The sequence below is a fragment of the Ylistrum balloti genome, unplaced genomic scaffold, assembly GCF_031769215.1.
Source record: "Ylistrum balloti isolate Yb309-2 unplaced genomic scaffold, AGI_CSIRO_Ybal_v1 Utg370278, whole genome shotgun sequence".
NCBI classification, from domain to species: domain Eukaryota; kingdom Metazoa; phylum Mollusca; class Bivalvia; order Pectinida; family Pectinidae; genus Ylistrum; species Ylistrum balloti.
The window spans coordinates 155,299-180,221 of NW_026782214.1; the positions used below are offsets into that span (position 1 = coordinate 155,299).

At 34.7% G+C, this 24,923-nt stretch overlaps 1 protein-coding gene across 2 annotated transcripts in view; it reads right to left on the reverse strand.

Moving 5' to 3' along the window:
- The window catches only part of LOC132552769 (ATP-binding cassette sub-family C member 4-like), a 117,074-nt gene that overhangs the window by 21,162 nt on the left and 70,989 nt on the right, over positions 1-24,923 (reverse strand). Inside the window, exon 8 of one of the 2 annotated variants that reach the window (XM_060216957.1) lies at positions 3,627-3,876. The exons of the other annotated variant lie outside the window; for it this stretch is intronic. Within the exon in view, the coding sequence (XP_060072940.1) occupies positions 3,627-3,876 (250 nt within the window). The remainder of the gene's footprint in view (positions 1-3,626; positions 3,877-24,923) is intronic. 2 annotated transcript variants of the gene reach the window in all.

The following is a 24,923-nucleotide window of genomic DNA, read 5'->3' on the forward strand; positions in this document are numbered from 1 at the left end:
TCAACTGAAAAATGATACATGTAAGTAAATTTCGAAGTCTGGTCTCAATATGACTTTCTGTTCAGGAGAATACATTTAACAAATCTCTTGTAATATGGCAGACATCCTAAAGGTCAGAATTCTGCGCAAATTATGTATCATGCTATGTATGTAGGCAGTAATGGAAATCTGTACATATATACTATTCTGAAGTAGAGAGAACAGTTATTCTCTATGCTAGCAAATACATTATTTTCAATATGGCTGCAATCACAAGCAGCCATCTTAAAAGTCCCAGGAGTCCATATTTCTAAAAACCCATTATCTTACCATGTCCGACTCCATGGATTAAGTCCTGTATCTGAGAGGTTATTCCAGAACAAGAAGCAATTTTGTCTCTAACTTCAAACTGTGACAATTGGAATGAATATTGTTACAATGACGTAAATCCTGATTGTAACATTGCTATTACACAAATATCCAAAAAGGCACAAAATCTTTACACACAGTTGTAACATTGTTTCATTTTTTGAAAGCTTTAACACTCAACACTTGATGAAGCTAGATCTTTGAACATGGGACCTCAACTCACACATATAAGTGACCCAACATGAGATTTGTTTAGAGTTAACTCTCACAGCTATTTGGTGAAGTGGTGACCCTACATAAAATTTATAAAACCTCATCTCTTATGGCTATTTGGTGAAGTCGTGACCAAACGTGGAATTTGATTAGAATTAAGTCTCATGACTACTTCAGGAAAGGATGACCAAACATTGGATTTGGTGAGAATTAAGTCTCACGACTACTTGGTGAAGTGCTGACCAAACATGGGATTTGTTTAACTTAAACTCTCATGACTATTTGGTGTAGTGGTGACCCAACATGGGATTTGTTTAGACTTAACTCTTAGGTCTTAGGTGTAGACAGGACCCGATGTGGATTTGTTTTCTCCAACTTTTAGATTGCTTACCTTTATACGTTTCAGAGTCATCCATGTCTCACTGCCATTGCGAAATGCAAAGAACCAATAGGTCATGAAAGTTTCACAGAGAAAGAGGAGAAGCGGGAAACATGTGTACATAGTCTTGGGTGTCAAAGGTCGACCAAATAAGGTTGCCAACGAAACAATCATGAAAAATGCTACGCGAGACCCAAACATCCACAGGGAGCTCATGACACCTGCTACCAATGACGAGTACCAAATATAACGCTGCTCCAATCTATTAACCAATTAATACTATTTAGTGTTAGATATGCTGAAAAGGTGAAGAACATAGGAAGGTTAAATCGGGTATAGTAGGATGTACATCAATGATTATCTGTAAGGTATATATGGAACATAACAGAGGTAGTCTGTTAGTTGTCAGATGTATGAAAAAGTCAAATACATATATGAACACTCAATGACTGTGAATATTTCATGTTTAAAAATCATTATGTAATTAGTCATCATTGAATATGAAGTGTTCAAAAAATAAACACAATTTTTAGGAGTAAAGTCAAAATTATTGAAATTTTTTCCTGTCTTATAACTTTTCAAAAATATGGAGTCCAATCTGAAGTCTACTCAACACATCTCTTTGAGTATGGAAACTATCCTTTTTTTTTATACTGGCAGTAATCATTTTTCCTGATGATGACACAATGTATTGCAGGTTTCTTATGTCTAAAAATGACAAATACAACATTGGTTTTAAAAAAGGGTAGATTTTTTCGTCGTTACACACAATGTATCAGCAATATCATTGCGTTACGGTAACATCATGTGTCCCCCATAAAATGAGAGGGTTATAAAATGTGAAAAACGGAAAAAAATCAACAAAAGTGATCCTGTTTACAAAAACTCTTTAAGATCATGAATACAGCAGGTATTGAGGAAGGGTTGACTGATGGAAGGTAGAATGCAAGTGGCAATTAATGTTTAGACAAAGCAAGGTGAAGTAAGAGGAAGCTGTCCGTATAGAAGGAAATCTCTGTTTAGAATCCTTCAGCGACTTTACCTGGTGACTCTGTATACAGGTAGATCACTGTAGTGATTCAGGGAGACTAGCACTACTTATGTTATTCTGGGCACCTTACCGTCACACGGGGACCAACAGCTAAAGCCTCGCTCAGTAACATTATTCCACGCTGTAGCTTAAAACCGCTGATGGAACCAAGCATGTTTGCCATGTATAAGCCCATAAATACAGATGAAGCCACGACATTGTAGTCAAAGATGAGGACAGAAGAGAGGAGAACCAACAGAAAAATAGGCTTGTTAACCAAGTACTCATTTTGACAACTGAAAAGGTAGAGATTCTTGTGACGAAGGATGTAATGTTGCTCCACCCTGGAAGATGTAAGTACATATTCAGACTGGACATCAAATGGCTGAGGAGAAAAACAAACATGGACAAAAACAAAACCAAAAAAAAAAAAAAAAATGAAAACAAAAATGAAAACATCTCAAAAATAGTACATTCACTTAAAACTGACATCTTACTTATAGTAAGTATGGTTTAAATATGATCATGCATTGGCACATTGCCATCCATAAATTACATGGTTCTATGTATAGGGCCAAAAATGGGCTGTACTCTGGGTTGTGTAACATGGATCGGGAAATAGGTTTAGGAAAATAAGTTTATAGGACAGGAAGACTTGCAGGTTTGTTATCTCTCTATATTATTTTCATGCTTCATGGTTTTAAAGTTTTAAAAGTATGAATATTTAAGTTTCATCAGAAACTTGATCATAGTATTTTTATAAATTATGCCAAATATGATCATTCTGCCATCTTTTAATTAAAAATGTTGTTTACTTTAAGGTTACTATACTATATTCAATTTAGGACAGCTCAACATCTACCAGATAATTCGTATTAAATTTTAACACCTTGCACTAAAACCCAATGTCTAAACTATTTAACAGTACATGTATAACTGAAACAGACTTCATTATGTCTGGAACTCACTTTTTGCAGGAAAGAATAGAATGCTTAGTTTTCATTTTGCTAAGCAGAAAGTTAAAGAACTATGTACACAGACAACCAGCAAACGTTTAATGCAGAAGAAAACACCAACACATGGCTCCAGTTGAAGAAATCAAAAACATATTGAACGCCTGGCCATTAAGGACAATCATCCTGACCTTGGGACAATAAGGGACTGACAAGTGTTTCCTAAATCAACGCCCTAAATGTGAAACCTTCAAATAAAGTAATATCAATATGCTTTTATCAGTCTTGTATCAAGTCCACATTGGTCAGTAATATAATATTACACCTCTGTAAGTTCAATAGATGAAGCTTTCATTATCCGTGTTCAATTACTGCCTGTAATTTCATCAACCTAAATGTCATTGTCCGTATTTTGTGTTGTTTCTCTATCCGACTCAATTTCATTGGCTATCATATGCTGCCAATAGCCAATCAATTTTAGCGATGTTTTCAGTAAAAACAGGATATTTTGGATAAGGTCTAACAAACATCAACTTAGTTTTAGCAAAACCAAAAATGTTCCATAAAAGACTTTCATCATCAGGATATTTCTGGCAAAATGTGTTACCATCTTCATATCATTTTTGTTGAAGTTTTTGAAAATTTACACTTTTATACACATTTACATATTTCAATAAAGTATAAACCCTGATATTAGTATTACCTGTGCACGTTTCCCTGTAACCAGGGTCTGGGAAATGTTTTGTATTGCCAAGAACACACCCCCATAGATGCTATGTGACAGGAGAAATAGCAGAGGCAAACATGTGTACAGCTCACTCGGGGTCAAAGGTCGACCAGTCAGTGACACTGGGACAACTAAACAGTAATACATTATCCGTGGGCCTAACATCCAAAGTGTTGTCAATTCGGCAGATATCATCCCGGATCGCCAAACACAGTGTCTCTCACATCTACAATTCAATAGATATAAAAAGCTCTTGTGTTCAGAAGAATATTTCTGCCATTTTTTTTTTTTAATATGTTCTTGAAGAATTTTTCATATAAAGCAAAGGTGTAGAATTGAAAAATTATGATAAATTTCTTATGGTTTAATAATTTGTTAATTCATGGAAAATTCTTACCATATTATCCAAAATGAGTAAAATTCGAGAGGACGCTATGAAGTTTAGAGTAGTTGAAGTAGTTGTAACAACAACAATTACACAAACTAAACTAGATAACAATACAAATATACAAAAACTGAAATGCATTGTTTTTGTTTAGTCATATTTCAGACACAAAACATAAATCACATATGTTTAGTTTTTACTATACAATGTAAAACATGAACACCACATTTCCATGCAGTTTTTGTCATGGTTTTCTATAAATAGAAACACAATTATAGTGAATTTGATCAAAATCATGGAAGAAATGAAGTTGCTGTATAGTGATGACTCTAAATGGGAATGGGACAGGTTGACGACAGTATCACAATTCTTTTCCTCTCTGTGGGGGAGGGGGCAAAAAATTTAAAAGCAGATATATTTGAGTAAAGATGTAATGCAGTTCTGAAGCCCTAAGCAAGGCATCATTGAATAACAAGTATCAAAAGAGGCACATCAGAGCAATAGAATGTTTTGCAGAGTTCCCAGTAAGTTAAAAACTCAAGAAATTTATGAAAGATATTCATAACTTACATTTGCAGAATGAAATTGCTTTGAAGAAAATGTAAGGCTTATGATATTCTAACTGTCAGTAGACAAACCAATACATAAGTGCAAATGTTTATCTAATCTTATCTAGATCCAGATTTGAGTCAAAGAGTGTATAGTCTAGGGTTGGTTAGTCACAGTAGTCCAGGGCTAACTACCTGTAGTAGTCTAGGGTTGGTTAGTCTCAGTAATCCAGGGCTAACTACCTGTAGTAGTCTAGGGCTGGTTAGTCACAGTAGTCCAGGGCTAATTACCTGTAGTAGTCTATGGCTGGTTAGTCACAGTAGTCCAGGACTAACTACCTGTAGTAGTCTAGGGCTGGTTAGTCACAGTAATCCAGAACTAACTACCTGTAGTAGTCTAGGGCTGGTTAGTCACAGTAGTCCAGGGCTAATTACCTGTAGTAGTCTAGGGTTGGTTAGTCACAGTAGTCCAGGGCTAACTACCTGTAGTAGTCTAGGGCTGGTTAGTCACAGTAGTCTAGGACTAACTACCTGTAGTAGTTTAGGGCTGGTTAGTCACAGTAGTCCAGGACTAACTACCTGTAGTAGTCTAGGGCTGGTTAGTCACAGTAGTCCAGGGCTAATTACCTGTAGTAGTCTAGGGCTGGTTAGTCACAGTAGTCCAGAACTAACTACCTGTAGTAGTCTAGGGCTGGTAAGTCACAGTAGTCCAGGGCTAACTACCTGTAGTAGTCTAGGGCTGGTTAGTCTCAGTAATCCCGGGCTAACTACCTGTAGTAGTCTAGGGCTGGTAAGTCACAGTAGTCCAGGGCTAACTACCTGTAGTAGTCTAGGGCTGGTTAGTCTCAGTAATCCCGGGCTAACTACCTGTAGTTGTCTAGGGCTGGTTAGTCACAGTAGTCTAGGACTCACTTAAACACTTTGTACGCGTGTGATTTCCTTGAATGGGAGCAGGGGGTTGGTTGAGTCTCACTCAGACATCATATCATTTATTCAACCATGTCACGTGCAAAACACTTGGTGGGATATGTCACAGCACAGTAACAAATCACTCAGATATATCATTTATTCATGTATGTCATGTGCAAAGCACTTGAGCGATATAAACACACACTAGTACCGAATAAAGCCAGCATCATTCACACCTTGTAGGTGAGATGGGGGATCTCAATGCTCAGGAAAAGGTTGCAAACACACAGCAAGCTTTGTGTTTCCATCTTTATCATCTTTCCCTACAGTTGAGAACCAACCTATTGATTCCAAACTAGTAACAATATCCATACACCTTTTATCTTTGTGACGACAACAATATCTCATACTTAGAAAATTACTGGCAACAACATCTTACCCTTTAAAAAGTTATACCTGTCTATGTGAAAAGACAAGAATATCTCACACAAGGAGAAATAAGGATACACCTGTCTATGTGAAATGACAACTATATTTAATACTTGGGAAAGTATGAATGTTCACTGTTACCCATTACAGAAGACAAAATCTCACACTAGGAAAAGTATGGATACATCTGTTCTTGTTTACAGACAACAAAAGCTCACCAAGAAAAGTATGGATATACTGTTCTGTGTGAAGAGACTATATTTTATACTTGGAAATGATGAATGTCCAATGTTACCCATTACAGAAGACAAAAGCTCACCAAGAAAAGTATGGATATACTGTTCTGTGTGAAGAGACTATATTTTATACTTGGAAAGGATGAATGTCCATTGTTACCCATTACAAAAAAAAAAAAAAAAAAAAAATCACACTAGGAAAAATATGGATATAACTTTCTATGTGAAAAGTCAACAATATTTCACTTTACAATGAAAATGTGAGCAACTGTATACATGATATGTGGCATCTACTTCACTAATGCATATTAATTAAACAGTTAGTGAATGAACTGCAGTTATTTCTATATTATCATACACCATTCATGAAACTGTTTTTTACTGGACATTTTTTTATACAATTATGATTTATGCAATCTTTATCTTGTTAAGGTGCTACTGATAAACATTAATGCCATCAGAATTCTGTCAGTATTGGTATATCTTCACTAGAATTCCCCACTTTTGTTTTCATCCCTGCATAGATATTTGTAAGCATCAGGACACAACGTATGAAAAAGTCAGAGATCATCATACAACTCAATGATAAAGTCTGAGGTTATACAGAACAGTATAACAGTGCTCAGAAAAAAACTTAAGTGAACCCTACTTGGGTATAACTCAATTAAACACATATTTTTTTGTTTATAATCTGTTTACCATCTCATAGCACTATCTTCAACCTTAGTGTATATTGGATCATAGTGCAGTTGAAAAAGTTGGTCGATTGTTGGTCGATTCTATATTATCTGGTACACTATGTACGTCAAGCTAGTACATTCAACACTGGTCATTTGTCTGATGAAGGTGACCGTGTAGTCATCTAAGCATCATACTATGATCTTAGACTGGTTGTGTTATAAGGTGAAGGTGACTGTGTAGTCATCTAAGCGTCACACTCTAATCCAATCCGAAGAAAATGTTCCAAAATAAACGTAACATCATGAGAAATAGCGCTACACAAGTATTAATTTACAGTACAATGGGTGACGATATAACACTGACAACCCTCCTTACACACAATATCTATATCTGCTGTTTGTGAAAACACCATGTGATCTAGCAGGAATGTTAGTTTCTCCAAAAATCTCTGACTTCATCATCGGATAAAGCCAGGAGACAAAAGATAGCAAAACTCTTATAATGACAGATTCAACAATGTACTAGCCCGATACTGAACACAATGGACACTGATCTTGAACCAAGTGTAACAAAATAAAGCAATGACCTTGACCATGTCATAACACACAAACACTGACCTTGACCCTTCGGTAGCTGGTGTAAGCATAAGATAAGTACTCTGCACTCTCCAGTTGCCATCCAAGCCACATTTGCTTGATGAGGTTAATGTAATTTATCAAAATGAAGAGAGATTCCGCTTTTACATGCATCACTGTTAAGACATAGGGCAGCACCATCATAAGATATAATATTTTGTCACCAAAATACCATATAAAATCCCTAATTCCAGACCAGTACATTGTTGTTTGTATCCAGTGGCATTCCATGCTGTTGATTTGGAAAATTAATAAAGCAATTTTAAAATTATGCCGTTGAAAAAGTAAAGAAGAATTGATACCTGTAAATATTACAATATAAAATTATAAACATTCTTATGTACATTTATTCACCACGATGCAAAATCTTAAATTTTCTTGTATATGTTATAATATACAAAAGGCCCATAGGGCCTGTATCACTCACTTGTCTTTACTTGCCCAGTCAAAACTAAAGGAAAAGGAAATTTAAATATCCAAGCAAACAACCCATACTATATCTATTTTTCTATTGGGATCCAACCCTCTGTCCATAGGGGGTCACCCAAACAATTCATACATCAGAACAAATTGAGATAAAATCCTGCCATTCCTAAAGCATTTTTAAGAATTTGTTCAATATCATCTATTGGGCCAAGCCCCTGCAGCCTCTGAAGCCGGAAATCCCAGTTTATACAAAATTGATTCACCCCTTCACCAAAACATACTTCAAACCATATTAGGGCAAAATCTAATCATTTGTAAAGGAGGAGTAGAATTTTAAAGAATTGCTTTCTTTCCTCTATTTGGGTATGCCCTCCTGCCCCAGGGACTGTGACCTACTGTATATACAAAATGGATTCCACTTCACCTAGGAATGCTTCAGACCTACTTTTGGTAAAATCCAATCATTCAAAGAGGAGGAATAGGATGGTATATTCCATCCTATCCCTCCTGCCCCACGGGGAAGAGTCCAACTGTTTATGCAAAATTGACTGCTTTTAACTCAAGAATGCTTCAGACTAAACCTGAGCAAACTCCAATCAATTAAACAGGAGTACACATGAAAGAATTAGCTCTATTCATCTCATAGGGCCCTGCCTCTCTTGTCCCAGGGAGCCTAGAAACATTATTTATAAAAAATTGATTCCCTTTCACTCAAGAATACTTCAGGTCAACTTTGGGAGAATCAAATCATTCCTACAGGAGCATGGGTGGACGACAGAATGATATCCATGGTAAGACATAAGCTCATCAGTCCTTCTGACCAGATATTAATGAAATTTATATGGAAAAAAAAATCATATTCTTTAAAACAGGTTGAAAGGACAAATTCTTCCCATGGTTCCTTACTGCAAAAAATCTTGGATATAGCAACTCAACCAAATACAACATGCATGCCACGTGAGGGAAAACAAGCATTCTCGATAGAAAGAAGAAATATCTACACGTACATCTAGCACAGATTAAATAAATTCCATTAAGCTTTAACCACAGACTGTAAGTATAGAAAACCAGCAGGTAAATCAAAAGTTAACACACAGGTTCAAGTTAACGAAAACCTCAACAGTATCCCTATCAATAACTGTTATTATACTCTACTTTCCTAGCTCCTCTGTTCACTGGTCCTTTTTAAAATTTCATCAATGCAAGTGTTCTGTTCATTGGTTCTTTTTTTGCATTTTATTGATATGTGGGTTCTGTTCATTGGTTCTTTTTAAAATTTCATTAATGCAAGGGATCTGTTCATTGGTCCTTTTTACATTTCATTTATGCACATTTATATTTTTTGCATTTTATTGATGTATGGGTTCTGTTCATTGGTCCTTTTCCAACTTTCATTAATGTGAAGGTTCTGTTCATATTTTGTAAATGTGAGGGTTCTGTTCATTGGTCGGTTAATTTTACATAGTGCAATGGAAGAACTAAGAACTTGACTGATTATTTTCAGCAACTTGGCACAACACAAAAGCACCTAAATTGCATTGTATGTCAACTATTCCACTATGACTTATTAGAATTAATTGAGTGACACATTGATGAATTGTATACATTTGTTACCAGTGATATAATTTTAAATCTGACTGCACCATGTGCGTGTCAATCATTTCTAGATGAGGTTACCTTTCGATGCCAATGTTTAAGCGAGTCAGTGGTTGGGACAGCTTATAAAATAGCACTTATTTTGTTGTCTCGTTTTGTGTTTTGAACAGTATTTTGATTTTCCTTTCAGGAAAATGTCTGTTGCCTGTTTTCTTCAGTAACATTGTTTCTACACCAGTAAATAAAATGGCTCTTCATCTATACGATATGTAATCATTGTGTTAACCGTTGTTCTTTGAGTCAATTTTCAATATAGAATACCAATTATATAACGATTGATTTACAATACAAACAGTGTACCCATCTACTTCATGAATTCACGTAAACCCCAGTAATAAAGACATTGAATGTACCTGTTGGTGTATTGAAGCAAAATTGAAGTAAGAGCTGAGATAGTTATTGAAAATATAAAGATATGGACCAGATCTCTGCTGTGAACAATGGATGCCATCTGTCATTTCAAAACAGAGAAACAAATAAAATAAAGTAAAATTTAAAGATTCAATAGTTGATGTGAAAGAGGAGACATTGATAGCATTGTGAAGGCATTTGTTGAGAATGACAGGTCTTCTATTTCTGAGAAACTTTGTATAGTAATGGTTTTTCATGAAGGCAGTACACCTACATTCTTACCAAAAGCTTATCATTTTAAAAAGTTTTGTGTGGAATGAATACCCCTAACTGCTGACACCTTAACAACAAGTCAAGTATAATTCAGCGGAAATCTTTTTACACTATTGTGTAAATATAAATTAAAATTGTCAAGGGGTTCCTGCTAATCAAGAATTTTATTTGTGTGGTGATGCTACTTTGTGAATATGAATGAAATCTGTTCACTGCTTCATGAGATACCTTGTACAAGAACTTTTCATTTCAAAAGTGGTCAAAAGTCACCTTTAACCTTGATAAATGACCACCAAAAAGACCTTGGTGGGGCTTTGCTATGGTGCCATTGATTCAGGAGATATCTTGTAGGTAAGGCTATCACAGACACATGAACAAAAAGCATGAATGAACACACAGATATATAAATACTTTATAACCTCTTACCTTAAGTAGAGGGGAGGGATGGGGGTGGGTGTAGGGGTGGAGGGGGTGGGGCTAGGGGTGGAGGGTAAGTTCAAAGCTTCATCCTGTCCATGCAGACATTTTTGAAACAAGAGAGAATGTTATACAGACTGACCACCTACTCTTGTCACCAGACCAAACAGTCATATGATTTCTTTGATTTCCTTTGCTGAGGAAAAAGTTCTTCAGGAAAAAGGTATGGGTTTAATAAAGCACAAGGTATACAAAGTGACAACCTGAATCGAAAGATGTCTAAATGGCTATCCTGTCAATAATTAAAGAGAAAAAACTTGGTTTATGAATCACAGCTTATACAGCTCCTAATGACAGTCCATCTCATTCATAATTGGCTACATTTTGCATGTTCTCCATCATCTGTTCTCATAAGCCCAATCTTCAGTGATCTCCCAAATTTCAATATTTCATTGTTCTATCACAGGTTTTTCACTACTGAGGGTATGTGATACAGATATACCATTGTACTGAGATAGAATTCAACAGTGTTTGATTATCTCTATATTGTATATATCTTATATAGTAATATACCTTCATTCAAAGAGCCTAACTGACCTTGAATCGTTTGAAGCTCAAAAAAGCATACATAAGACTCTGCACCCCTTCCAGCTGTTGAGCAAACACAGTCTGAAGCACCTTCAGGTAGACAAGGACAAGAAATAGGGTGGGAGGTTGAAGGCCACCAGAAATGGTAAAATGTGGTATAAGAATAGTGATGTAGAGAATTTTGTCACCAGTCGTCCATATACTGAGACAAAGTCCTGTCATGTACTGAATCCTAGCCAGGGGTTCCATCTCTTTCCTGTTAGTAGATAACACAAAGTGTACAACTATCAACATGTACCCTTCTACTTCGGAAATAAGCCCAGGAGGCCGACACATATATACCTGAAGCCTAATTGTAAGCTATCGAGAAATCAATGGGCTTATTGCCCGATGTTGATTTATTGCTGGATAAACACAATATGTTTATATTTTGTTTATCGAACAGTAGATAAAATTATCAGGTCATATTTCCATGCAGAGTGATGAGATTGAGAGATTTTTATAAAAGACAGTAAAGATGTAATGTAGGAAAACTACACATTCAAGTTCACATAGTTTACTAAATTTACAGCCAGCACCTATAAATTGGTTGGATGTTCTAAATATCAGAAAATATAAAGATATATATATATAAATATAAAGGTAGATGTCATATAACAACATGAAGAAGAGATAAAAAACTATCTATGTGTTTCAAAGAACAGGACAATTATAATTCTAATATATTATGCGTTTATGTCTCAATCACGTTCTATCTGTCTAACAGCAATGCAGGCCATCATAGTAATTTCTATGCTTTTTTGGTTGCTAGCATAACGCTACAAAATTGGCAGCCCTGTTGCAGAACATACTGTTTTGCAACATGAGAGTATGCTTCAATACAGCATGTGCTGCCATTGTGCTTCTGTTTGTGAAACAAAGCATGCAGCACTGATGCAGCATATGGTGTATTTCAGAATGCTTGTAGACCGCAATGCAGCATGTGGTGCATTTTAAAATGTTTGTATACTGCAATGCAGCATGTAGTGTATTTTAGAATGTTTGTATACTGTAATACAGCATGTGGTGTATTTTAGAATGTTTGTATACTGTAATACAGCATGTGGTGTATTTTAGAATGTTTGTACACTGCAATGCAGCATGTGGTGTATTTTAGAATGTTTGTACACTGCAATGCAGCATGTGGTGTATTTTAGAATGTTTGTACACTGCAATGCAGCATGTGGTGTATTTTAGAATGTTTGTATACTGCTATGCAGCACAAGCTGCTTTCATGCTTCATCATCTACAACTTGTTGTTGACCTATGTATCAGCAGTGAGATACCATGCTGCTATGCTGCCTACCTTTTTCTAAGCAGCATGTACTTTAGTTTTATATTACAACATGCAGCATTCATGCTGGAATTCAATTAAAATTATTTTCAAAACCTGACCATGCTGCAATGATCTTGTAAACTCTTAAAGAATTTACAGTAGATTAAAAATTCATCAAAAAGGCATGTTTTTTTTGTTTTTGTTTTTTTGTGAGTGGTGCTGATTGAGACTTTTTGTTTTGGATGTTGGATTGGTGGGGTGGGAGTGGGGTGTTGTTGTTAAACACATTTTAAAAAATATTTTCATATTTCTTGATTTCTTTTTTGCTTAGAACTACAATCATTTATCTACATATATGGAGCATCGAAACTAATATCACCTACAAGAAAATAACTTGTGTGTATTTAAGTAAAGATTAAGAATTAAATAAAATATGCTTTCAGTTCACATCAAAGTAAACAAATGAAATGAATGAAAAAAATGGTTGTATAATTCATTCCAAACTTATTAGTATTTCAACATGACTCTAGTACATAGCATTGATGCACTTCATCAATCTGGAATTTGTTTCTGATTGGTTAGCAAGTTTTCAACTTAAATTATGGTATTGTCATATTTTACTGGCTTTAAACTGCACCTCAGTATGAGCCGCAGGGCTGATTTTTAGACTATTTTCAATTTGATCTACATATAAGCCGTACCTTTTTTTTACGATGTGGTGACCAAAGTTTGTTAATATAACAGATATAAGCCACCTGGGCTGACTACTGAGGAAAAAAGCTGTGACTTATAACCCAGAAAATATGGTAAGCTTGTTGGTTTTCAGTATGGTAAGATGTAATACATTATCTCTGAAGTGTTTGTGATGATTTCTATGGATATACCATTAAAATCTGCATATGTGATGCAGTCTGCACTTCTGTAGTACAAAATCTGATTTCTATTTCACATGAAATATACCAGTGTAAGCATAAATCAATGCATCTCGTCAGTTTGATTTCAAAATTCTATTCTAATTGAAACCTAGACCAATATTGCAGAAGGGCCCTGCCTATAAACTATCACACAGAAGGTTTTCATATGCCAGCACAGCATGAAAAATAGCATATCAGCACACACATTGTAATCATACTGTAATCATGCTGGGATTATGCTGTGCTGTATCATGGTTGCAGTATGATCCCGGCATCATTTATATAACTGAAACATACCTGGATCATGCTGCAAGTAAGCTGCAGCCATACTGTACAACAGCAGAATCCAAGAATGGTTGCAGCATAATCCAAGCATGATCATCAATACACACACTACCTTTACTGCAATCATGCTGGGATTATGCTAATGCTGAAACCTTACTGCATTGTAGTATATTCACAATAAAACCATAGCATGATCCTAGCATAACTTGCATAATTGAAACATGCTGGGTTCATGCTGGAATTGCTCAGATATAAAATGAGAAATTCTGGATGCTGTGCTGCATCTAGACTGCAAATGTTCTGTGATTCTGTACTGCAAACATGTTAATAACATATTATATTCATTCCATAAATTCCTAAGGGACTGTACAACAGTTCATTGGATGATAACAAGTACACTGAATGCATTAAGAGGTGTTGGTTAGTTTTACCGCCCTATAAATAGTCTAGGTGAGGTGGGTTTTCATTATCACAGCTACTTGCTACCTCACTGAAGACTAAATGGGAGACACATACCGTGCAATTCAGAGAAAGCATTGGGGTAAAGTGTCTACCCAAAGACAAAATAACCAAGGCACAGGATGATCCATTGTCACAGCTTCCTGAAACAGACTTATCCTGGGTATATTTGTGTATCTCAATTCAGACGTTTTACATCCATCATTTAATTAAAGAAATGTAACTATGTAGAATCATTTCACCCAACTCTGTTGCTACTGAAAACTTAGTCCAAAAATACATTTTTTCCCCTAACTGAATCTTTTAGAAGAAATTCTTTGAATTCATGGTTTGCTATACTTCTGCAAAATCAAAACAAAACAGTAAAATAATGATGATTCTGTCAGAACACAAAGAAATGAACTTTCCTTTAAAGACTGAACAAACAAAACCCCACACAATCAATCAAGCATCTTAAAATATGGCTGGCTGTAGTACACTGACATCCAACAATTACATGTTAAATACTTCTTTCATTTGAGAGTTTGTCCATGCCTTTAATAATGGCATATTGATCTGCTTAATTCACACTATACGATAACAAACAGATATGGATACTAATTTCAGCAATATTATCCTAGTCATCGTCATTCAATTTCAGATAAACCTGAAAGCCAATTCTACTACATTCATTTTATTTCAGTAGTTTTAGAAACATCTTGCTAGACAATGTTGGATCTCTAAACTGCATGTTGTCACTAACATTGGAGGCTAGTTGACTGACCTTTAACCTGCAATGATTTGCATAAGCTGTTCCAAAAACTTAGTTGACTGACCTTTAACCTGCAATGATTTGCATACACTGCTCCCAAAACTTAGTTGACTGACCTTTAACCTGTAATGATTTGCATACGCTGCTCTCAAAACTTAGTTTACTGACCTTTAACCTGCAGAAACTTGTATACGCTGCTCCCAAAACTTAGTTGGCTGACCTTTAACCTGCAGAGACTTGTATAAGCTGCTCCCAAAACTTAGTTAATTGACCTTAAATCTGCAGAGACTTGTATACGCTGCTCCCAAAACTTAGTTGACTGACCTTTAACCTGCAGAGACTTGTATAAGCTGCTCCCAAAACTTAGTTGACTGACCTTTAACCTGCAATGATTTGCATACGCTGCTCCCAAAACTTAGTTGACTGACCTTTAACCTGCAGAGACTTGTATACGCTGCTCCCAAAAATTCAGTAAGGTAAGCAACTCTATCCAAGAATCTGCGAATGATCATGGCACACAGCATTGACACATACAGAGGTTCTGCACGGACATGACCTCCCTGAATGGTCTCTACCATCAGTATGCTTAGAATCAAAACCTTGGCACTCCCAATCCAGATCATGTCAATCACTGTTGATGACAAGCGCTGTTTCTTATAGATAGGTCGAAGCTCAGTTCTGTTTGAAACATTAATGGGTGATCACATGATTTCTAATAATTCACCTGTAAAACCACTGCTTAAAGTTTATTGTCATCATTTTGTGTAACACATAACTATTGATATACCCTATATTTCATACTGATGCACCAGGTATATTGACAATTTCAAAGTTTGTCTTCCAAATAATAACAATAATAAAACACGGAAAAAAGTATGATTGAGCAAAAATTGTGTCAACAAGAAAATGTTGATGTGAAGTATCAGCTTTTGAAACTATCTATTTCAAAATTCTGTCTGAAAAGCCCTATGTATTAAAAAATGTTCAAATGTTTTGCAATCTTGTTTCAGCTCATACCCATGTCACATGTCCCAACTCTGAAGGTTTAAGCAAAGTAATAAAGCATGATTCTAGTCACTAAGATATTGTGGGAAAGCAAAGTAGAGTATACGCTGTGATAGTAACCATTAGCAATTTACAGTAAGCTTGGATAACACAAGTATTGTGCTTACAGACAGAGATCACAGCCAAACATAGACAATGACATCAACACACAGCAACAAATAAATCAACAATGGCCGTCTTTATCACTGTCATCTTTTATACTGATTTCATCAGTTTTTACACCCATAACAGATTGTTATCACTGCTTTCATCAGCTTTTACACCCATAACAACAGATTGTTACACTGATTTCATCAGTTTTTACACCCATAACAACAGATTGTTACACTGCTTTCATCAGTTTTTACACCCATAACAACAGATTGTTACACTGATTTCATCAGTTTTTACACCCATAACAACAGATTGTTACACTGATTTCATCAGTTTTTACACCCATAACAACAGATTGTTACACTGATTTCATCAGTTTTTACACCCATAACAGATTGTTATTACTGCTTTCATCAGCTTTTACACCCATAACAACAGATGGTACACTGATTTCATCAGTTTTTACACCCATAACAGATTGTTACACTGCTTTCATCAGTTTTTACACCCATAACAGATTGTTACACTGCTTTCATCAGTTTTTACACCCATAACAACAGATTGTTACACTGATTTCATCAGTTTTTACACCCATAACAACAGATTGTTACACTGATTTCATCAGTTTTTACACCCATAACAACAGATTGTTACACTGATTTCATCAGTTTTTACACCCATAACAACAGATTGTTACACTGATTTCATCAGTTTTTACACCCATAACAACAGATTGTTACACTGATTTCATCAGTTTTTACACCCATAACAACAGATTGTTACACTGATTTCATCAGTTTTTACACCCATAACAACAGATTGTTACACTGATTTCATCAGTTTTTACACCCATAACAACAGATTGTTACACCAGTTTTTAACAGATTGTTACACTGATCAGTTTTTACACCCATAACAACAGATTGTTACACTGATTTCATCAGTTTTTACACCCATAACAACAGATTGTTACACTGATTTCATCAGTTTTTACACCCATAACAACAGATTGTTACACTGATTTCATCAGTTTTTACACCCATAACAACAGATTGTTACACTGATTTCATCAGTTTTTACACCCATAACAACAGATTGTTACACTGATTTCATCAGTTTTTACACCCATAACAACAGATTGTTACACTGATTTCATCAGTTTTTACACCCATAACAACAGATTGTTACACTGATTTCATCAGTTTTTACACCCATAACAACAGATTGTTACACTGATTTCATCAGTTTTTACACCCATAACAACAGATTGTTACACTGATTTCATCAGTTTTTACACCCATAACAACAGATTGTTACACTGATTTCATCAGTTTTTACACCCATAACAACAGATTGTTACACTGATTTCATCAGTTTTTACACCCATAACAACAGATGGTACACTGATTTCATCAGTTTTTACACCCATAACAACAGATTGTTACACTGATTTCATCAGTTTTTACACCCATAACAACAGATTGTTACACTGATTTCATCAGTTTTTACACCCATAACAACAGATTGTTACACTGATTTCATCAGTTTTTACACCCATAACAACAGATTGTTACACTGCTTTCATCAGTTTTTACACCTAACAGATTGTTACACTGATTTCATCAGTTTTTACACCCATAACAACAGATTGTTACACTGATTTCATCAGTTTTTACACCCATAACAACAGATTGTTACACTGATTTCATCCGTTTTTACACCCATAACAACAGATTGTTACACTGATTTCATCAGTTTTTACACCCATAACAACAGATTGTTACACTGATTTCATCAGTTTTTACACCCATAACAACAGATTGTTACACTGATTTCATCAGTTTTTACACCCATAACAACAGATTGTTACACTGATTTCATCATTTTTTACACCCATTACAACAGTTTGTTTGACTGCTTTCATCAGTTTTTACACATAACAGATTGTTACACTGATTTCATCAGTTTTTACACCCATAACAACAGATTGTTACACTGATTTCATCAGTTTTTACACCCATAACAACAGATTGTTACACTGATTTCATCAGTTTTTACACCCATAACAACAGATTGTTACACTGATTTCATCAGTTTTTACACCCATAACAACAGATTGTTACACTGATTTCATCAGTTTTTACACCCATAACAACAGATTGTTACACTGATTTCATCAGTTTTTACACCCATAACAACAGATTGTTACACTGATTTCATCAGTTTTTACACCCATAACAACAGATTGTTACACTGATTTCATCAGTTTTTACACCAAACAGATTGTTAAACTGATTTCATCAGTTATGACACCCATAACAACAGATTGTTACACTGATTTCATCAGTTTTTACACCCATAACAACAGATTGTTACACTGATTTACATCAGATTGAGTTTTTACACCCATAACAACAGATTGTTACACTGATTTCATCAGTTTTTACACCCATAACAACAGATTGTTACACTGATTTCATCAGTTTTTACACCCATAACAACAGATTGTTACACTGATTTCATCAGTTTTTACACCTAACAGATTGTTACACTGATTTCATCAGTTTTTACACCTAACAGATTGTTACACTGATTTCATCAGTTTTTACACCCATAACAACAGATTGTTACACTGATTTCATCAGTTTTTACACCCATAACAACAGATTGCCACATTGATAACACCAGCTTTTACACCCATAACAACAGATTGCCACATTGATAACACCAGCTTTTACACCCATAACAACAGATTGTTACACTGATTTCATCAGTTTTTACACCCATAACAACAGATTGTTACACTGATTTCATCAGTTTTTACACCCATAACAACAGATTGTTACACTGATTTCATCAGTTTTTACACCCATAACAACAGATCAGTTTTTTGATTGTTACACTGATTTCATCAGTTTTTACACCCATTTTTACACCATAACAACAGATTGTTACACTGATTTCATCAGTTTTTACACCCATAACAACAGATTGTTACACTGATTTCATCAGTTTTTACACCCATAACAACAGATTGTTACACTGATTTCATCAGTTTTTACACCCATAACAACAGATTGTTACACTGATTTCATCAGTTTTTACACCCATAACAACAGATTGTTACACTGATTTCATCAGTTTTTACACCCATAACAACAGATTGTTACACTGATTTCATCAGTTTTTACACCCATAACAACAGATTGTTACACTGATTTCATCAGTTTTTACACCCATAACAACAGATTGTTACACTGATTTCATCAGTTTTTACACCCATAACAACAGATTGTTACACTGATTTCATCAGTTTTTACACCCATAACAACAGATAACAACAGATTGTTACACTGTAACAACAGATTGTTACACTGATTTCATCAGTTTTTACACCCATAACAACAGATTGTTACACTGATTTCATCAGTTTTTACACCCATAACAACAGATTGTTACACTGATTTCATCAGTTTTTACACCCATAACAACAGATTGTTACACTGATTTCATCAGTTTTTACACCCATAACAACAGATTGTTACACTGATTTCATCAGTTTTTACACCCATAACAACAGATTGTTACACTGCTTTCATCAGTTTTTACACCCATAACAACAGATTGTTACACTGATTTCATCAGTTTTTACACCCATAACAACAGATTGTTACACTGATTTCATCAGTTTTTACACCCATAACAACAGATTGTTACACTGATTTCATCAGTTTTTACACCCATAACAACAGATTGTTACACTGATTTCATCAGTTTTTACACCCATAACAACAGATTGTTACACTGATTTCATCAGTTTTTACACTGATTTCATCAGTTTTTACACCCATAACAACAGATTGTTACACTGATTTCATCAGTTTTTACACCCATAACAACAGATTGTTACACTGATTTCATCAGTTTTTACACCCATAACAACAGATTGTTACACTGATTTCATCAGTTTTTACACCCATAACAACAGACTGATTTTGTTACACTGATTTCATCAGTTTTTACACCCATAACAACAGATTGTTACACTGATTTCATCAGTTTTTACACCCATAACAACAGATTGTTACACTGATTTCATCAGTTTTTACACCCATAACAACAGATTGTTACACTGATTTCATCAGTTTTTACACCCATAACAACAGATTGTTACACTGATTTCATCAGTTTTTACACCCATAACAACAGATTGTTACACTGATTTCATCAGTTTTTACACCCATAACAACAGATTGTTACACTGATTTCATCAGATTTTACACCCATAACAACAGATTGTTACACTGATTTCATCAGTTTTTTAACAACACACTGATTTCCATAACAACAGATTGTTACACTGATTTCATCAGTTTTTACACCCATAACAACAGATTGTTACACTGATTTCATCAGTTTTTACACCCATAACAACAGATTGTTACACTGATTTCATCAGTTTTTACACCCATAACAACAGATTGTTACACTGATTCATCAGTTCATTTTTTACACCCATAACAACAGATTGTTACACTGATTTCATCAGTTTTTACACCCATAACAACAGATTGTTATCACTGATTTCATCAGTTTTTACACCCATAACAACAGATTGTTACACTGATTTCATCAGTTTTTACACCCATAACAACAGATTGTTACACTGATTTCATCAGTTTTTACACCCATAACAACAGATTGTTACACTGATTTCATCAGTTTTTACACCCATAACAGATTGTTACACTGATTTCATCAGTTTTTACACCCATAACAACAGATGGTACACTGATTTCATCAGTTTTTACACCCATAACAACAGATTGTTACACTGATTTCATCAGTTTTTACACCCATAACAACAGATTGTTACACTGATTTCATCAGTTTTTACACCCATAACAACAGATTGTTACACTGATTTCATCAGTTTTTACACCCATAACAACAGATTGTTACACTGATTTCATCAGTTTTTACACCCATAACAACAGATTTCATCAGTTTTTACACCCATAACAACAGATTGTTACACTGATTTCATCAGTTTTTACACCCATAACAACAGATTGTTACACTGATTTCATCAGTTTTTACACCTAACAGATTGTTACACTGATTTCATCAGTTTTTACACCCATAACAACAGATTGTTACACTGATTTCATCAGTTTTTACACCCATAACAACAGATTGTTACACTGATTTCATCAGTTTCATCAGTTTTTACACCCATAACAACAGATTTTGTTACACCCTGATTGTTACACTGATTTCATCAGTTTTTACACCCATAACAACAGATTGTTACACTGATTTCATCAGTTTTTACACCCATAACAACAGATTGTTACACTGATTTCATCAGTTTTTACACCCATAACAACATTGTTACACTGATTTCATCAGTTTTTACACCCATAACAACAGATTGTTACACTTTCATCAGTTTTTACACCCATAACAACAGATTGTTACACTGATTTCATCAGTTTTTACACCCATAACAACAGATTGTTACACTGTTTTTCATCATTGTTTTTACACCCATAACAACAGATTGTTACACTGATTTCATCAGTTTTTACACCCATAACAACAGATTGTTACACTGATTTCATCAGTTTTTACACCCATAACAACAGATTGTTACACTGATTTCATCAGTTTTTACACCCATAACAACAGATTGTTACACTGATTTCATCAGTTTTTACACCCATAACAACAGATTGTTACACTGATTTCATCAGTTTTTACACCCATAACAACAGATTGTTACACTGATTTCATCAGTTTTTACACCCATAACAACAGATTGTTACACTGATTTCATCAGTTTTTACACCTAACAGATTGTTACACTGATTTCATCAGATTTTACACCCATAACAACAGATTGTTACACTGATTTCATCAGTTTTTACACCCATAACAACAGATTGTTACACTGATTTCATCAGTTTTTACACCCATAACAACAGATTGTTACACTGATTTCATCAGTTTTTACACCCATAACAACAGATTGTTACACTGATTTCATCAGTTTTTACACCCATAACAACAGATTGTTACACTGATTTCATCAGTTTTTACACCCATAACAACAGATTGTTACACTGATTTCATCAGTTTTTACACCCATAACAACAGATTGTTACACTGATTTCATCAGTTTTTACACCCATAACAACAGATTGTTACACTGATTTCATCAGTTTTTACACCCATAACAACAGATTGTTACACTGATTTCATCAGTTTTTACACCCATAACAACAGATTGTTATTACTGCTTTCATCAGCTTTTACACCCATAACAACAGATTGTTACACTGATTTCATCAGTTTTTACACCCATAACAGATTGTTATTACTGCTTTCATCAGTTTTTACACCCATAACAACAGATTGTTACACTGATTTCATCAGTTTTTACACCCATAACAACAGATTGTTACACTGATTTCATCAGTTTTTACACCCATAACAACAGATTGTTACACTGATTTCATCAGTTTTTACACCCATAACAACAGATTGTTACACTGATTTCATCAGTTTTTAAACCCATAACAACAGATTGTTACAGATTTCATCAGTTTTTACACCCATAACAACAGATTGTTACACTGATTTCATCAGTTTTTACACCCATAACAACAGATTGTTACACTGATAATGCCAGCTTTTACACCCATAACTACAGATTGTTACACTGATAATGCCAGCTTTTACACCCATAACTACAGATTGTTACACTGATAATGCCAGCTTTTACACCCATAACTACAGATTGCCACACTGCTTTCCTCAGCTTTTACACCCATAACAACAGATTGCCACATTGATAACACCAGCTTTTACACTGATAACAACAGCTTTTACAGTGATGTCTACTTTTATACTAGTATCATGAGATTGCTACACTCATATGCTAGCTTTTACAAAGAACATTTTGGTTTGTACTCTTGATGATAGATTTTTGAGATTGTTTTTACACTGATAACAACAGCTTTATCAGTGATGTCAGATTTTATATCAATTTATAAAAAAAGATTTATACACTAACAATGTCAGGTTAGTTAAAAGTTAAAAAGTAGATGATCAAATTAAGGCATAGAAATGGTATACCTATCCCACCAAAATCTGTTGCAGTAAGAGTACTAGAAAATGCTGATTGTCCTGTAATAAGCCCATCCCTACGGGGAATCTGAGGCAGTATATTGAGAATCAGATGTCTGGACTTATCAGGGAATATATATATCAGTTAGATTCACAAACAAGGTTCCATGTTTATCTATAAAGTTAATAAGTTTTCTTTTATTTGTGATTTTGATTTTGTGTAAAATAATTATGGGTCATTTCTCCTGGTTGTTGGCATCATTTTAATCCTTCATATTGTTCCAATCTCTCAACCTCTTTAACTCCGTTTAAATGTTAATTGTCACAAGACAAGCAAGACACCAGCTATGATAACTGGGAGTCACATGGCATCTGTCCCAAAACATTTAGAAGTCGTCAGACATAACACAGGAACCATTTAAAATATTTAGCAGTTGTCAGACATAACACAGGAACTTTTTAAAATATTTAGCAGTTGTCAGACATAACACAGAAACCATTTAAAACATTTAGCAGTAGTCAATCACAGCACAGAAACCATTAAAAACATTTAGTAGTCGTCAGACATAACACAGAAACCATTTAAAACATTTAGCAGTAGCCAGACATAACATAGAAACCATTTAAAACATTTAGTAGTCGTCAGACATAACATAGAAACCATTAAAAACATTTAGCAGTAGTCAATCACAGCACAGAAACCATTTAAAACAATCTTCAGAGGAGTAGCTTAAACGATATATTTCTTTGAACTTAATCTCACAACCTTATACAGAGATGCTTGAAAGAAGTCCAAGCATGATATAAAAAAACATTTCTAAAACAATGACCAATTCTAAGCTTAATGAAAAAGAAATGTCTTAGAAAGAACAGCATTAACTCTATTTGGTTTTAACCATTATGTGTCCTTTTGTTTACTGACCTTAACCCTCTTCTGACTGGAGTAGGCACCACCAGCATGTTCTCCGCAAAATCCTAACTTATCCAGGAAGTCACGAAAATTCAGCACACATGCTACAGACACATATATGCCTTTTGTTGTTAGATGTATGCCTTGCACCGAAATTATCACCATCATAGTAAAGAAAATGAGTTTGTCACTTCCTATCCATACAATGTACACAACTACAAATGCACACAGACGACAAAACTGTACTCGCAACTCTTTCCTGCAGGGTGAAAAAGGAAAAATCAGTTATTTCAGAAGTTTCTATTTGTCAGACTTTTGAAAAAAAAATGTATGCAAAAATGATTGTTTTAGAAGGAGTTTGGTTACTACTAACAAACAAGAAGATTCAAACATACAGTATTTCCCATCCCCCTATACACAGCTATTGTTTAGCTGTTTCCTTCATCAAACATATTTTAAGTTATATATCTAACTGTTTGGCAGTAACATCTTAGATAAAAAATTTCATGGGGTAGCCATTTAAATACTGCAGTATCATCATGATCTATTGTGTCCTGTTACCAAAATTATTGCAAGTTCCTGCCTCAGAAGCTCACCAATGACCAGAATTCGTTCGTAATAAGCCCATGCCCCGAAAGCTCACCAAATGACCATTATTCTTGCATAATAAGCCCGTGTCTTGTAAATTCACCCTTTGACCATAATTCTCCCATAGTAAGCTCAAGCCTCATAAAGTTCACCCTATGACTGTAATTTTCTAATAGTAAATTCATGCCATAGAGGAAAGTTCACTTGCATATAAATCGTTTTCCAGAG